Source organism: Nomascus leucogenys, chromosome 5, assembly GCF_006542625.1.
Source record: "Nomascus leucogenys isolate Asia chromosome 5, Asia_NLE_v1, whole genome shotgun sequence".
Lineage (NCBI taxonomy): Eukaryota > Metazoa > Chordata > Mammalia > Primates > Hylobatidae > Nomascus > Nomascus leucogenys.
Genome location: NC_044385.1, coordinates 36,477,893 through 36,494,938, shown reverse-complemented (window position 1 = coordinate 36,494,938; position 17,046 = coordinate 36,477,893). Strand labels below are relative to the sequence as shown.

General features: G+C 44.0%; 1 protein-coding gene across 7 annotated transcripts in view; it reads left to right on the top strand.

The window, feature by feature from the left end:
- Window positions 1-17,046, top strand: part of DAB1 (DAB adaptor protein 1) — a 1,266,417-nt gene that overhangs the window by 1,221,183 nt on the left and 28,188 nt on the right. For all 7 annotated transcript variants that reach the window (XM_003265137.3, XM_030812906.1, XM_030812905.1 and 4 more), the window contains 2 exons: window positions 8,511-8,573; window positions 10,905-11,013. In XM_003265137.3, coding sequence (XP_003265185.1) covers window positions 8,511-8,573; window positions 10,905-11,013 — 172 coding nt within the window. The remainder of the gene's footprint in view (window positions 1-8,510; window positions 8,574-10,904; window positions 11,014-17,046) is intronic.

Sequence of the window (17,046 nt, the reverse complement as noted above, 5' to 3'; positions counted from 1 at the left end):
TTCAGTTCAAAAGATAGAGAAACTCTTCATGGAGGAGGTGGCTTTTGAGCTGGGTTTGAAGAATTTGGGTTTGGGGAGCACTGAGCTTGCAGAGATGAGGGGAAGAGCATTTCTTTCTTTCTTTTTTTTTTTTTTTTTTTTTTTGAGATGGAGTCCGCTCTGTCACCCAGGCTGCAGTGCAGTGGCACGATCTCAGCTCACTTGCAACCTCCACCTACTGGATTCTAGTGATTCTCCTGCCTCAGCTTCCCGAGTAGCTGGGATTACAGGCGCCCGCCACCACGCCCGGCTAATTTTTTGTATTTTTAGTAGAGACGGGATTTCACCATGTTGGCCAGGCTGTTCTCGATCTCCTGACCTTGTGATCCACCTGCCTCAGCCTCCCAAAGTGCTGGGATTTTCGGCATGAGCCACCGCGCCCGGCCGAGGGGAAGAGCACTTCAAGCAGAGAAGACAACATGTATAAAAACACATGAAAACCAGCTGTAAAGTTTGGCTAAAGCACAAGATGACATTCTGTTCTTTTAAAAGAAAAATCTCAAGTGACATGTTTTCGGTACCTTTTAAAATGAAATGCAAGTGAACTGGCCTTTTTTTGTCCCTCAACAGTGGTTATGTAAAACAAATATTTATGATAATTTTTAAAAGTTTGTTTCAGTGCAAAAATAAAGCAATTTATAAGACAAAAAAAAAACCAGCACGCTCTTATCCATAGCCACTGCTGATATCTGTGACTGCAGGGCAATGTCTATAATTGCAGGAAGATGGACTTTAAACTTACAAATTTACCATTGCTGTATTTCCTAATCAGACCCATGTTTTATCATCTGCTTATGCTAGAAACATATTCCAAGATATTCACAGACATTGGAAACAGCTCCCGCCTACTGAGACCATGGAAGTGTGAACCATAGATACTGTCATCATTAAACTCATAAATCCATGTCATTTGTGTGTCATTCACTTCATCCTCATTCATCATCCCTTCCACTTTCAGAACGGCTATTCGTTTGAGGATTTTGAAAAACGGTTTGCTGCAGCCACCCCGGTAAGAATTAGAGCCCTCTCTGGTTAACTGTTTCATGTCATTGTCTCATCATTCATTTCATGCTCATCAGTCGTGCCTTGTGGTTACAGAACAGAAACCTGCCCACGGACTCTGATGAGATTTTTGAGGCAACAAAGGTAAGGCCTTGAGGTTTGTGTTAAATGAGGTTGTTCTGCTCATACTCATGCATTCCATATTCTCTTCGTCCAGCTTGCATGAATGGCAGACTTGCTGCCCTGCTCTGCTCTAGTAGGTACCTATTCAAATGTCCCCAGGAAGACTATTGGTGGGCCCTGCCGTGAGGTCAAATAATGAGAGTGTATGTACACATGTGTGTGTGTATGTGTGTAAACAAAAGTGTATGTTGGAGAGGAGATAGCACCCCTTCTTTTCATCCAGCAATATTTTTCAAACCTCTAACATGTCCCAGGCATCCTAATAGATGCTAGAGATGCAGAAAAGGGGCTTTCCTAAAGAAGCTCACAGTGTAACATAGCACAACACTGCCTGGGATAAGATATGACAGTAGAGCCTCGCCTAGCGTAGTGTAGTGTATGTAGTATATCATGATATAGTAGGAATTCAGATACATGAACAAGACGTGCCAAGTACACCACTGGGAATAAAAAACAGGCGAGGTTGCTATTCAGTCAGTATAACCTGGTATAAATATATTGGTTGCAGTCAACATCTGTTCAAATTGATTGATACGGCAGCCAATGAATATTACCACTCCTAAATACAGAATTGGGAAACCTCTAGGATGAAAATCTTCAACCATGGCCTGAAATCAGAATCATTAGGAGAGCTTTCCAAGTTCCAGTGACTAGGTTTTACCTCAAACCAATTAATTCTGAATCTTCAGGGGCGGGAAGCAGGCATCAGTAATTTTTCCACAGCTGATCTCAATGTGCATCCAAGGTTGAGAACCACTGATCTGGGTGTATCATGGGCGATGGAATAGGGTACAAATTGATTTAGGAAGCCACCTCGTAGGAAACAAAACAGAAAGCCTTCTAATTTGCATCCTGAAGGATGTGTGGGAGAAGGAAGGAGTGTTCTAGGTAGGAGGAGGAGCACATGTCAGACCCTGAGATGGCCTCTTCTTTCATAACCGCCTGTGCTTCTCTCCTCCATTGATTGTGTCTCTGGGTCTGTCTTTCCATAAAACAGCCAGCTTATGACAATAGGAACAGAAATGTGCCTTACCTAGCTCTGTAGCCCTTGCTCTTGGTAGCTGATGCAAGGTAGGAACTCCCATGTCTGCCCACTGAAGGGTTACAGAACAACTGATGCCAAAACATAGGGAATGGGTCTGTAAGAAGGTGTTTTCGGGGTCAGCCATGACATCTCAGCCTCCATCAGTGGTGCCTTCAGAATTTCTCTCTAGGAAAGGCCTAGGGGTCAAGTTGCAGTGATCTAGTTGGAAGGACCAATATACTAATCTTGAACTGGATATTACTGAAAAACCATCACTTGTTTGTATCAAAGAATGACTGGGGAGAGAACAGGCCTGATGGAGATACTGGGGGACTACCTCCCTAAACATCGAAGCTACTTTTCCTTCACTGTCGTGTACACCTTCCAATGTCACTCTTCTTACCCCTGGAAAATGCCCAGAGGGCTAAAAAAGGGGCAAAACTGCCATCTCCAGCTACATCTCTCTTTACCAGGAGACATTTGAAATGCCAGTAATGGAAGGGCCTTACTCTCTGGCGAGTAGACATCTCAAGCTGACATTCCAAATGACCTCAAATGGATGTGCCTCATGGCAGACCTCCTAGCAACCCAGATTTCTGGTTAGAGAGTGTTGTAGAGCTGGACTTCCACTATTTAGCAAGGCTAACTAAGGTTTGGTAAAGTGATGGATCGATGAATAAGATGCTGGCGGGTGTGTGGGTCAAGTCCATCCCAGCTGCTTTTAGCTGACTGATCAGAGGCGAGTCACTTAACCTCAGCCTTGGCTAGCTCATCTGTGAAACACAGATAGTGACAATGGCGCCTATGCTGTTGACTTTACGGGGCTCCGTGAGTATCAAACACGATGATAATGTATTTGAAAGTGTATTGCAAACTATAAAGTGTTTTGCAAATGTGAATTGTTAGTTTTATTCTCTTGAGGCTTTTAAAATGATTCATTAGAGCAGTATTATCAGATGGAACATGGTTTATTAGCTTACAAATAAAAGGACTGGGGTTAAGATGGGGAGGAGGCCTGTGAAAATAGATACTATTTCAGATTCTCGATCACATATGGTTATTAGGATTATTTTTAATTTTATGGCCCAAGAATCCCCCTTTTCTATAAAATTTAATTAACTCAAGGTTCTATTTAAACAGCAAACCACTGGAATGAAATAACAATCTATGTTTTATGCCTCTGCATGTTTTTCTCGTTTAATCCTTGAGTGAAAATCATTTGGCAAAAGGAAAGTCTATATCTCAAGTATGAAGGTTATTTTAAAAGTTGTGCTTAAGGAGAAAATTAGCCAATAAATTATATTTATGATGTTAGTAAAAGTATGCTGTGAGTTCAACACATGTAAATTTTGTGACTTAATTAATAACTTCATTTTAATATTTTCCTAACAATGAAAATAGTTGTGGGCCATTTTAAAAGCATAGAGTTGCAGTCTCAAAGAAGCCCAGAAGCTTCATTTGAATTGATTAAATAAAGTTATTCCTTTTATGAATTTGGAAAAGAGTCTAAAAGACTAGCATAGCTTCACCAAATAATATAAAATATTGCTAACATGCTAGAGAAGGATTACCAAAGAAAAGCATTTCAAGTCCAGCAAGATTTGAGAGAGCACCTGGGTGCTGTCCACCTCATTCCCATCAGCTGCTGGGCTGTTACTGTATGAAAGAGAAACAAGATAGCCAAGAATTGATGGAAAAGGCTGGGAAATGTATGAAATTCCCACCGCAACCTTGCCCCTGTCCACCACACTGGCCTCCTCTCTCCCACCTTCATGTTGGTAACAGTGAACTGCTTCCATTACCACCTACCTACTCTGTTCTGGGCCTGTGGCCATTTTTAAGAAGTTTCCTCTGCCTGGATGGTCTCCTCTTTTTGGTCACATGGCTCCTGTCCTTCAGGATTCAGCTCTAGGCTATTTCCTTTAGAAAACCTTCTTAAACTTTGCCAAAAGCTGGTTGGGCCTCTGTATTAGTCTGTTTTCACACTGCTGATAAAGGCATACCCAAGACTGGAAAGAAAAAGAGGTTTAATTGTACTCACAGTTCCATTTGTCTGGGGAGAGGCAGAGGGCAAAGGGCACTTCTCACATGGCAGCAGCAAGAGAAAATGAGGAAGATGCAAAAGCAGAAACCACTGATAAACCCATCAGATCTCATGAGACTTATTCACTATCATGAGAATAGCATGGGAAAGACCAGCCCCCATGATTGAATTAACTCCCCCTGGGTCCCTCCCACAACACATGGGAATTCTGGGAAATACAGTTCAAGTTGAGATTTGGGTGGGGACATAGCCAAACCGTATCATTCTGCCCCTGGCCCCTCCAAATCTCGTGTCCTCACATTTCAAAACCAATCATGCCTTCCCAACAGTCCCCCAAAGTCCTAACTCATTTCAGCATTAACCCAAAAGTCCACAGTCCAAAGTCTCATCTGAGACAAGTCCCTTCTGCCTATGAACCTGTAAAATCAAAAGCAAGCTAGTTACTTCCTAGATACAATGGAGGTACAGGTATTGAGTAATTACAGCTGTTCCAAATGGGAGAAATTGGCCAAAATAAAGGGGTTACAGATCCCATGCAAGTCTGAAATCCAGTGGAGCAGTCAAATTTTAAAGCTCCAAAATGATCTTCTTTGACTCCAGGTCTCACATCCAGGTCACGCTGATGCAAGAGGTGGGTTCCCATGGTCTTGGGCAGCCCCACCCCTGTGGCTTTGCAGGGTACAGCCTCCCTCCCAGCTGCTTTCATGGGCAGGTGTTGAGTGTCTGAGGCTTTTCCAGGCTCATTGTACAAGCTCTCAGTGGATCTACTATTCTGGGGTCTGGAGGACAGTGGCCCTCTTCTCACAGCTCCACTAAGCAGAGCCCCAGTAGGACTCTGTGTGGAGGCTCTGACCACACATTTCCCTTCCACACCGCCCTAGCAGGGGTTTTCCTGAGGGCCCTGCCCATGCAGCAAACTTCTGCCTGGGCATCTGGGCGTTTCCGTACATCATCTTAAATCTAGATGGAAGTTCCCAAACTTCAGTGCTTGACTTCTGTGCACCCGTAGACTCAACACCACATGGAAGCTGCCAAGACTTGGGGCCTCTACCCTCAGAAGCCACAGCCTGAGCTGTACATTGATCCCTTTCAGCCACAGCTAGAGTGGCTGGGACACAGGGCACCAAGTCCCCAGACTGTACACAGCACAGGGACCCTGGGCCCAGCCCACAGAACCACTTTTTCCTCCTGGGCCTCCAGGCCTGTGATGGGAGGGGCTGCCATGAAGGTCTCTGACATGGCCTGGAGACATTTTCCCCATGATTGTGGGAATTAACATTAGGCTCCTTGCTACTTATGCAAATTTCTGCAGCTGGCTTGAATTTCTCCTGAGAAATTTTTTTTTTTCTATCACATGGTCAGGCTGCAAATTTTTCAAACTTTTATGCTCTGCTTCCCTTAGAAAACTGAATGCCTTTAACAGCACCCAAGTTACCTATTGAATGCTTTGCTGCTTGGAAATTTCTTCCGCCAGATACCCTAAATTATCTCCCTCAAGTTCAAAGTTCCACAAGTCTCTAGGACAGGGGCAAAATGTCACTGGTCCCTTTGCTAAAACACAGGAAGAGTCATCTTTGCTCTGGTTCCCAACAAGTTCCTCATCTCTATCTGAGACCACCTCAGCCTGAATTTTATTGTCCATATCACTATCAGCATTTTGGGCAAAGGCATTCAACAAGTCTCTAGGAAGTTCCAAACTTTCCCACATTTTCCTGTCTTCTTCTGAGCCCTTCATACTGTTCCAACCTCTGCCTGTTACCCAGTCCCAAAGTCGCTTCCACATTTTTGGGTATCTTTTCAGCAACACCTCACTCTACTGGTAACAATTTTACTGTATTAGTCCATTTTCATGCTGCTGATAAAGACATGCCTGAGACTGGGAAGAAAAAGAGGTTTAATTGGACTCACAATTCCACATGGCTGGGGAGGCCTCAGAATCATGGTGGAAGGCAAAAGGCACATCTTACATGGCAGCAGCAAGGGAAAATGAGGAAGAAGCAAAATTGGAAACCCCTCATAAACCCATCAGATCTTGTGAGACTTATTCACTATCATGAGAACAGAATGGGAAAGACCAGCCCCCGTGATTCAATTACCTCTCCTTGGGTCCCTCCCACAACATGTGGGAATTCTGGGAGATACAATTCAAGTTGAGATTTGGGTGGGGACACAGCCAAACCAGATCAATTTCATTCTAGGTACTCCCACAGCACCCCGTAGAGACCCCTGTTGCTATTTCTGCTGCATTACCTGAGATTATTTGCATCTACAGATTGGATGTCCTTCCCACCGGTCTGTAAACTCTCTGCAGGCTGAGAGTTGGCATTTGTCATTTTTATGTTCCCAGCACATAGCACAGTGCCCAGCATCTAGCAGTTGTTGAACATTTATAAAAAATTATTGTGCAGTTGGAAAGAAAATCAGTCCTTATAGGTCCCTACTGTGTGCCAGGCACTGTTATTCAATCTGAAAGCTGAAAGTGAAGGAACAGCTGCAAGTAAGTTAACAAAGCCAAGCTTCTCTCCTTTCAGCAAAAAGAGACTTTTGTGCTCTTTCAACCAGACTTAACCAAACATCAAAGAAATTTCTCCTATTAATATTGTCAATACATCTGCAAAGGAGATATTATCTCCATTGCCCAGATGAAGGAACTGTAATTCTGAGGAGTTGCAGATATTGAAAGTGGTAGAATCCAAATATACCCCCTGTTGGGGGGTAGCTACTATCTGGGGCCAGTGGTCCAGGCAGTAAAGGAATTTATGAAGACATTTCTAGGTAAAGAAAGGTAGATTTATTAGAGAAAGTATGAAAATACATTGCAAGATTGCAGTGGGCAGCACAGCAGAGAAGGGGCTGTCTGCAAAGAGGCAGGGGCTGGAGGGAAGTTTTATAGGGTTGTGCTGGAGGGGCTACCTGCAAATGAGGTGGTTGTACCCTTGGGTTGTTTGTGATTAACCATCCCTCAGAACAATTATTCCTTGTCCTTCTCTGGGGCCCTCCCCGACCTGGGGCTCCTTTCTCTTGTGATTTATCTTATCAGTACTCCACACCCCCAGGCATGGAGTGTGGGACTTTTTCCAGAGCCCAGAGCTCACTCACTTGCCAGTAGGAAAGAACAGTCCCTTCTTTGGATGAACCTAGAGATCCAGCCATGACCTGGTTAGAGGAGTTTGAGTGCAGGAGCCCTGTGTGGCAGGGTGGTCGGACTCTTCACATCCCTTCTACTAAGTGGTATGTCTAGGTTCCCCCAATTTGAAGCTATCACTTAAGATCTGAAGATGAGGGAAAAGTGGTTTTTCCTCAGTGGACAGGTTTGTACAAAGCATGTGATTACATACTTGTCATAATTAAGTCAGGCCGTAGGCTCCCTACAGTCTGTGAATCTGGCAGTTTATGCAGATTAATTTCTAAGTGTATCTTAAAGGGTTTCTTTAGCTGCTGTGGCTGGCCTTGCTCAGACACTCCCATATGATGGATGGGGAGATAGATGATGCAGTGTCTGCAGTGATGGAGTTCCTAGGAGTGATTAATGGCATATACACCAGGTTGTTTTTGATGCCTTTCCTGGTATTAAATGAAATGTTTTCTTTTCCTCCAACCACATTTTTTATCCTAAAGATGGACTCTTTCAGAGAGTGCTGTTTGACTGCATTCTCTGTATTCAGAAAATTTAAATCCTGGCCTGCATGACCTTGATGTCACATCCCTGAGACTTAGTTTATTTATTTGTAAAAATGGGGATGATGATTCCTACCTCTCAGGGTGAATGCTACTGGGAGCCCTTACTGACGTGACCATGAAGTCATGTCCGTACTTACACATGGAACGCAAGTTGTATGTGTGGATACACTCATGAGAGAAAAACCAACGATGGGATTGCCTCCCTGCCTTTATCTCCTAGAAAAGAGAGACATTGCTGGCATTTGATGGTAAATAAGTGTGAAGTAATGTTATTACTGCTTATGGGAAGTGATTAATGGGCAGTCTTGACCAAGCCTGGATAAATAGCCAGATGCAAGGAAGCAAGAATTGATTCTGGCTGCATTCAAGATATTGCCTTGGGGATCCTGAGGTATAGTAATGACCCACCAGGATTATGGTTTATCTAGAAATGATGAAAAACAGAAATGTGTATCCCCATACCATACTTTGTGTAAAGCAGGGCCCAGCAGCACCAACTTTTTTTGTAGTCACATGATTCCTTTTTTGTCTTTACAGGCTGTGACCCAATTAGAACTTTTTGGGGACATGTCCACACCCCCTGATATAACCTCTCCCCCCGTAAGTATGCATTGCTCTCTGAACCCCGCACCCCTTTCTTTCCACATCCCCTCAGTGGACAGAATATGGGCTTTGAGTGAAAGAGGCCTGCTGGTGGATTTCAGTGTTGACTCTTTCGAGCTGTGTGACTTGGACAAACTAACTAGTCACTCTGATCCTTAATTTGCTTGGCTATTTATAAAGGGGAAGTATGATATATGCCTCTGTTTTGAGAAATAAATGAGACCATGCATTTAGCAATGACAGGACTTGCCTGGGTGCTTGCTGTTCTGCTGTGGTCTGAGAAGAGAGGCCCGAAGGAGATGTGGTTCCTGACTACAAGGAGCACATCGTCTGGTTGGGAATGTAGGCAGGAAACTCGGGACAGCACATATGATGAGGCATTTGTCAGCACCTGCCCCAAGCCCAGTACAGCGTCGGTGGTCAGCCCAGTAAAGGAAGGATCTCCCCACACCCTGCTCTGCCCATCCTTCCCTCCTTTCCCTCTTTCTTTCCTCTCTCCCTCCTTTTTGTTTCTTCCCTCCCTTCCAGCCTGCCCTTCAGCTTTGCAGACCATGACCTGGGCCTCACTGAGCTTCTCAAGAAGCTCTGGATTCCCAGCCACAGCTTCAGCCAGGGTACCTTAGTCAGTGCTTACAAAAGGACAGAGATTGCAGAGAGAACCTAATTTGAAAACGAAAAGAAGAAAACAGAATTAACACCAAAGCAAAATAGAATCCCAGTGCTGGATGCATTCAAAAGCAACTCTGCCACCACTGCAAAGAAAAGAGCCGAGATGGCCCCTCCAGCCCCTCCCCTGCCCATTCCCAGAGGAGGGCAGAGAGCAGTCAGCCGCAGCTGCACCAGCTGAAGCTGCCGGGAGGGGACAGCTCCTCTGGGCACTGCGCAGTTGTGCAAACTGAGGGATGGTGCTATGGTTCATTGGCAAGATGCGCCTCACAGAGAAAAGGCTGTAACCTCACCACCGAGGACAGATGGCACAAGACGCTGCTGCCCACTGCTGCCGCCAGGGAATCTAGGCACAGCTGCCCTGCTGCCAACACCTGATGTCCAAGGCAGCCTTGAGGGAGAGGACCGCAGCCTCTGTCCCCAAAGAAGCTGAATGACTCTAGCAATTGTCATTCTCCCCTTTATCCTGGGCTAAAAGCTTCTTCCTGGGGACTTGGAGTTGCAGAACTGCAGGGCTGTGCAGCTAGAAAGGGCTGAAGAGGTCTTCTAACCTTATCCCCTTCATTTTACAGATGAACAAACTGAGTCCCAGAGAGGACATGTGACTCACCCAAGGTCACAGAGGGGAAAAAAAAGAACAGCGCTGACTGTGTTTAAAAGTGCTTAACACAGCAGCTCATGGCTGTGTTTCTGGCCCTGAACCCAAGCGCAGTCCAAATGGGTATTTAATAATCCTCAGAACAATGCCATTCGTCCCGCAAGCTGCTAGTCTAAAAATGGCCTTGTCTAATTGCCATGATTTGAGGATTAATTGCTTGCCCCAGCCTATTCCAAGGGGGGAAAAAAAAGGATATTACAGCATCGAACAGATTTATACTCTGTAGGCAAAAGCCTGCTATACATGGGTGTGGACATATACAAAATTATGAGTACTGATGTTTTCATTTCTATATCCCCCATCTTGCCCACCAGTCCATGCAGCAGATGTTTTTGGAATTCCAGCATGGACTAGGCCCTGTAGAATTTTCAGTGGTGCAAGCATTGTTTCTTGTTGTCTTTTTGAAAATATTTACTTCTTTTTGCAAATGAAGATTCAGGCAAAATCCGGGGTGGGGGCGGGGGGTGTCGGGGGAGGGCACCAGGATACAAGGCAAGCTCCACTTGCTAAATTTTATTTGTTGATTTAGTCAACAACTTGTCATTGACCGTGTATTGAATTGCAACCCCTGAGCTGGGCACACAGCAGGTCTTGAGTGGGTGTATTTCAGTTTGAACTGGCCACCTCTAAAGGGTGAATGCCAAATATTATGGAAAATTTGATACCTGTAAACACCCCCCAGGGAGTAGAGGCTCAAACTAAATCATTAGGATACTGGCCACTATTTGCAAAGCACCTACTATATGCCTATGCATGGTGCTAAAAATTTAAGTAATGTAAAATAGTTTAAATACATAATCTCACTTAATCCTCACAGTAGCTCTGGAGGTTTCATTTCCCATATAGATAAAGTGTATGTAACCAGCACATGGGCTGCACACCCCATAAGTGGCTTGAACTGTGGACCCCTTCCCCTGCCCCTTAATTCCTGCATCTGCTACCTCCCAGCCTTAATGATTGCTAAGCCGGGTCTCATGTGTCCTCTGCCTCTCTCTGTCTGGCAGACTCCTGCAACTCCAGGTGATGCCTTTATCCCATCTTCATCTCAGACCCTTCCAGCGAGTGCAGATGTGTTTGGTTCTGTACCTTTCGGCACTGCTGCTGTACCCTCAGGTAAGCCCTCTTCCACCAGTTTCCCTTCCTTTGGCCTTCACTCATTAAGAGAGAAAAAGAGTTTACAGAGCCAGCCACCAAATGATGATAAAACACCACTATTCTCTCCTGTGACTCTTCAGATGACATTGAGAAGCTATTTAGAGGAGGAGGTGGTGTTGGGGTCCAGAGCTCCGGGATGTTACTGGCCTGAAATTCACTGATGTCTTTCACCCAGAGAGCTCAAGATTCTATGTTACTCAGGTGTGCAGCTTTTGGGAGCATGGCATACGCACAGCTGTGCAATTAGCCCAGGTCCATTTTCACTCTTCCACCTCAGCCAGGAGAGAAAGCAATAAGCAGGGGAGGACATGCAGTCAGTTTTCTATGGACTTCTTGAGACCTGATGGATAGAAGGGATCTGCCTTACTTGGTGCTGACTCAAGGAAGGGGAAGGTCCCCAGACAAAGTGGGGAGCACCCTATGGGACGAGAGCAAACTGCTAACTGTGAGTTGTGAGAATAATGAGACTCCTGGTGAGTTAGAAAGTATGTGTTCTGTTTTTCAAATAGTCTTTCAGTGTATTTACTAGTTTTACAATGAGGTAAAAAAATATATAGTGGCAGTATTGCAGGTGAGTGACAAATGGATGGAGCCCAGCAATCTTACCTTGTTTCCATGGCATGAGGCGTTCCATGTGGCCAGGCCACTGTACTTGCAAATAGCCAAAGGTAGTTTAGTTCTGTTTTTCACATACATGGGAGCCTTAAAGGGTTTTGTGGTTTTAACTATGTATTTGAAATCTGTGGCTTTATCTTTCTTGCCTTTATTCTTGTAAACGGCAAATAGAGTTGTTTGAATATTTTAGAATACCAATCTTCTTGCATTTTTTTCTATAATTACTTTTAATTACATACTGTTAGAAGCAAATTCTTGCCACCAAATATAAACTGTGCTTTTATTCAAAGCAAATTAAAAATGCATACCCTGTTCTAAAATAGTTATGGTTATTACTCATGAGCTAAGGGATCTTTATGAACTTTTAGAAGCAATAGAGGTTGGTAACCCTTGGATCTAACTTACAGTTTAGACTGCAGGTTGCCTAGAAATGTATTCAATTGTGAAGTTTCCCAATCTAATCTTTGAAAAGGGTTAGTGATGATGACTGTTTTTCCTTACCTAAAATAGATATTAAAATATCCATGGGACTAGTATAATAGCACATGCCATTTTAAATAAGAGTAAGAGTTTTCCATCAGAAATGCACTACCCTTCTATGCTTGAGTCTTGTGTTCAGAGTGCCCATGCTTTGTCCTCATTGTTTTATCTGTAGAGGGTATGCTGGGACAGATGATGGCCCCAAACTTACTAATTTGCAGGCATGTTCATTTCAAAAATGCTCACCAGGTGCCCTCTATGTGCCAGGTCTTGTGTAGGTGCTTGGGATGTGCTAGTCAACACAACAGACAGACAGCCTACCTTTTACTGGGAAGATAGGAAATAACATAAAAATAAGTAATTTGCATAATGTATTTAAAAATGAGAAGTGATAGGGACAAAAGAAAATGCAGACTAGAGCATGGGGGCTTTTGAGTGCAGGCAGAGGGCAGGTATAAGTGGAGCCCCTGTGGTCACGAGGGGCTCTTGCCTAGGGGAAGTGTGACAGGATGAGCAGGGGCAGGAAAGTCTCAAGCAGGCGTCAGGATACTCCAGGCAGAGGAATGACTTGGCCCCGCAAGTCTCCATTCCCTTCTCTATAAGTGAGAAGATGGGACTTGATGTAATTCTATATCTCTTCCAGCCCTGACATTTGATTAAAAACACCCTGAGGACCTGCCTGGGTGTACTAGTCCATTCTCATGCTGCTGATAAAGACATACCTGACACTGGGTAATTTACAAAGGAAAGAGTTTTAATGGACTCACTGTTCCACATGGCTGGGTAGGCCTCACAATCATGGTGGAAGACAAAGGAGGAGCAAAGGAATGTCTTACATGGTGGCAGACAAGAGGGCTTGTGTTCAGGGGAACTCCCCTTTATAAAACCATCAGATCTCATGAGACTTATTCACTACCATGAGAACGGTGTGGGGAAAACCACCCCCATGATTCATTTATCTCCACATGGGGGAGACTCATGGGGATTATTACAACTCAAGGTGAGATTTGGGTGGCGACACAGCCAAACCATATCACCGGGTCAGTCACAGCACTGCCCTGAGCCCTCTCCCAAACCTGTACCAGATTAGGGACTTGGAAGACCTGGGTTTTAGTCTTGCTGCTTAACCAGCCACATTGGAAGCTATGGACAAGCCACTTCCACATATCCAGATTTCCTTTCTTTAGCTGCTAAAATTTTGATAGATTACCTCCAAGATTTCAACTTTTAGAACACGAGTCTAAAATTAATTTCAATTAGCATGTTTTTGCTTTCTGACTCTAGTTAATATAACAAAACTGGCTTCAGTTGGTGTTAAACTGTGTGCCCTATTTCTCCCTTAACTGGCCATAAAAATTTGTGCAGCTATTGAATCCCGATCTCCTTCTGACTAATTGTCCAGCCAGTGATAAGGAGACAGGGAAGTGAACTGGAGTATGTGATACAATGGATGGGCTGGCTCCTGAGGGCTTTTGAATCTGATGGGCCAGGTTTGAATCCTGATTCAGCCATTTATTTCTAAGCTTTAGACTCCTGGGCAAATTACTTGACCTGTCAGAGTCAGAGTTTCTTCATCTTTATAACTGAGTGTAAAATAATACTTACTTTGCAACAATATCATGAGAATTAAATGAATCACTACATTAACTGCAGCTGCAGAAGTGGTACCACTACACACTGAAAAATGCTGGCACATCGTCAATATTTAGTGCAGAATATGCTGTATTATTATGATTATTCTGATTTCTACAGTAGATGAATATATGTCCTCTTCTACCTATATTTTTTCCTTTACCTGGAAATTTGTGCCTGTAATAAAGTTTAGGTCTTCAGCCTCTTGACTGCTTATAGCAGACGGCAGGAGAATGGGTGGCCTGGAGAATGTACTATGTATGAATACGGGCTCTGCCACTAGCCAGCTGCACCATACTCAGATAAATATCTTCTGAACCTCAGGGAACTTACCCCATTTTAATGGGGATGATCATAGTTCTACCTCATAGAGTTTTTCTAAGGATTGCATGAGTAAATGCAGGTTGTAAAATATGTACAACAGTTTCTGGCAGTGCTTCCATCAGTAAGCACTCAACAGATGTTTGCTACATGGTTCTTCAGGAGCCTTGGATCTGCTATTCGTACAGTGTGTAGCTGCCTCAAATCTTTCCCTCATGGAGTTGCAATTTCTGCTATACAAATTAAAGAGATAGCAATCACACTTACCCCAGAGGCTTGTGGAAAGGATCAACTTCACAAAAATGTAAGCTCCACAGGGTGAGAATTTTTTTTTTTTTTTGGTAACTGTTTTGTTCTTTGTTTTGTCTCCACACACTAAAGCAGTGATTGGCACCTAGTGGAGGTATTTTTGAATGAATGAATCCATCAGATGAGATAATGTGGATAAGAGATATTCAAGTTCTGTATAAATGTTGGAGGAGTTCCTTCGTTTTTAGTGCTTTTCTTATATTTCAGTCTGCCTTTTTTTTCCTTTTTCAAATAATGGGGGTATCCCCAGGTGTCAGCATCTGGCTATAAATCACAATTTTCAACACTTTTCAAAAACCTAACTGTAAGGCAGCAAGGCAGGTGTTCCCTTTCACTCCACAGCAAGGAGATTTATGATTGCTCTGAACTTCATGGCATAAACAGATGCTCCTTGGCACCTCCTCCCTCCACTATTGGACATTAATAGTAAACAGTTAACAAGCTGTTAAGTGGATGCAGTGGCAGCCATCAAGTGGCTCCCTGTGTCCAGTGCCACCACTGTCCTGCTGCTGACATGTCCCTTCGCTCATGCACAAGACCATGTGGCCAGATAGCCTTAACTCACAGGCCGAGGAGAGCCAGGCTGCAGGGATCCCCTAGGAAAAGTGAGTGGGACCTGCAGGCTCCTAAACATGATACCCAATTACCCTGTGCTGCCTTTTTTCTTTTGAATATTGTACTTTGGTCTGGAGCAGATGGCATGAAGCCAGAGAGACATGCTAATAGCTCTCTCCAGAAAAGTGTGCACAGCCCATCTGTTAGCTCCTTGTGGAAAAAAAATAAAAGATGGGAGGGGAAAAAAAACCTGCCACCAATGTAGAATCATCAGAGATCACAGCACTTATGCATTGTGGGTTTAATTAGACACCGGGAAAAATGCAGTGAACATATTGACTAGGACTCATTCACCTTTACGTAGGGCCTTTCTCCTGTCCCAAAGCATGCTAGGCAGAGTGGAGAGAGAGAGAGAATAAAGAGTTCCTGTCAGCAGGTGGTTTCTGGTCTCATCAGGGAAGATAGAATAACCAGGCAATTGCAAGGCAGTGTGACATGTGTCATGATAGAGGTGAGCACAGGGGACTGTGGAAGCCCAGAGAAGGACCAGTGGTGCTGACAGGAGCAAGAAGCCGTCCAGCAGAGGTGATAGTGAACCGAGTCTCCAAGAGCAAATCAGTGTTAGACACGCACAAAAGCAGGGGGATGGCTTTCCAGGCAGATGGGACAGCAGAGACAAGAGACAGCAGGTTGGGTTTTGTTTGTTTGCAACTGCTGGAGGGCAAGGTGCAGTGAGGATATGGATTGAAGATAGTGATGAAGAGGTGGAAGGGGCTGACTCCCAAGGATGCATAGCCAAGATAAGACATCTGAGGCTTATACTCAAGACAATTAAGTACCACATATGCATTTGAAAACAGTCCTTCATGGCAGTGAGGAGGGTGGAATAAAATCAAAGCCAAAAATAGGCTGATGTCAAGAGAGTGAAAACATCCACTCGTTCACCAAAATGGGCATCAGGTCCTGGGTGGTTGAATCCATAGGTAGTTCTCCACCTGCAGACCCAGCACCCCCTTTTTATTACAAATATTTGCAATACCTCCTTTCACACCTTGAAATGAATTTCATAGATAGTGTAGTCTAGCTACACAATTTTTCAAAATGAATATAATTCTCTAACTGTAATATAAGGCAGAAAGAAAAGAAAGAGAATTTGTAATAAAAAATATGTATTTAAATAAGGAAATACTCAGGCGTGAGCACACTAGAAGACATAAGAGTCAGATGTATACACCTGTAAGTAGAATCACTACTGAAAGCCACAGCTATAAGTCCAGGCTAATACAGAAGTGTCATGTGGCTACACCACCATGAGAAGCGCTTCTGTCAGGGATGTCAGGGACTGCCATTTTCCAAACTAGTGATCACCTTTTGACAGTGTTCCAAACCAAAAATACAGTCTTCCCTCCCGTGCACAGTTGTTGAATTCCTGGAAAATTAAATGCATTAAAATCAAGTGCAAAGATAACTGAATTTCCATGTAATTCAAAGTCGATTCTAGGTGCAAATGATCATAAAAAGGATGTGGAATAATGCTTTGTTGTACGCATTGGTCTCAGACAGGTAGGATGTCTACTGTCAATGCTTGGGCCTCCTAAATGCCAGTAGTGCCACCCCCTCCTCTTGTGACAACCAAAACACAGCCCACGAATTTTCTAGCCACCCCTAGGGGGCAGTAGCACTCCCACTGAGAACCACTGGGCCATATCAAAGTAAACCAGAAAACAAGACGGAGTTTCAGGATTCTTCATCTGTTGGTAGATTTAAGTCACTACATTATTATGCCACAGGCGAGGCAAGCTAAGCAAGCTTCACGTTTGAAATTTCAGCTCCAGGGCCTCTTCACCCCTCTTGTTTCAGTGCAGTTGGACAAAGTGGTCTTAAAAGATATTCTCCATTTTGTTTGTTGTTTTATTCCACAGAAGTGTTTAACACTGCAAGATTAATCAGCAAGAAGCCCAGGTGTCCTGTTGGTGCCTCTCTGGAGCCTCCTCTTAGGGAAGCACGGCATGAGAGGAAACGGGCACCCTTGCAAGAAAAATGACCGGGCCTTGAATGTTGGCTCTAGCCTGTATCAGT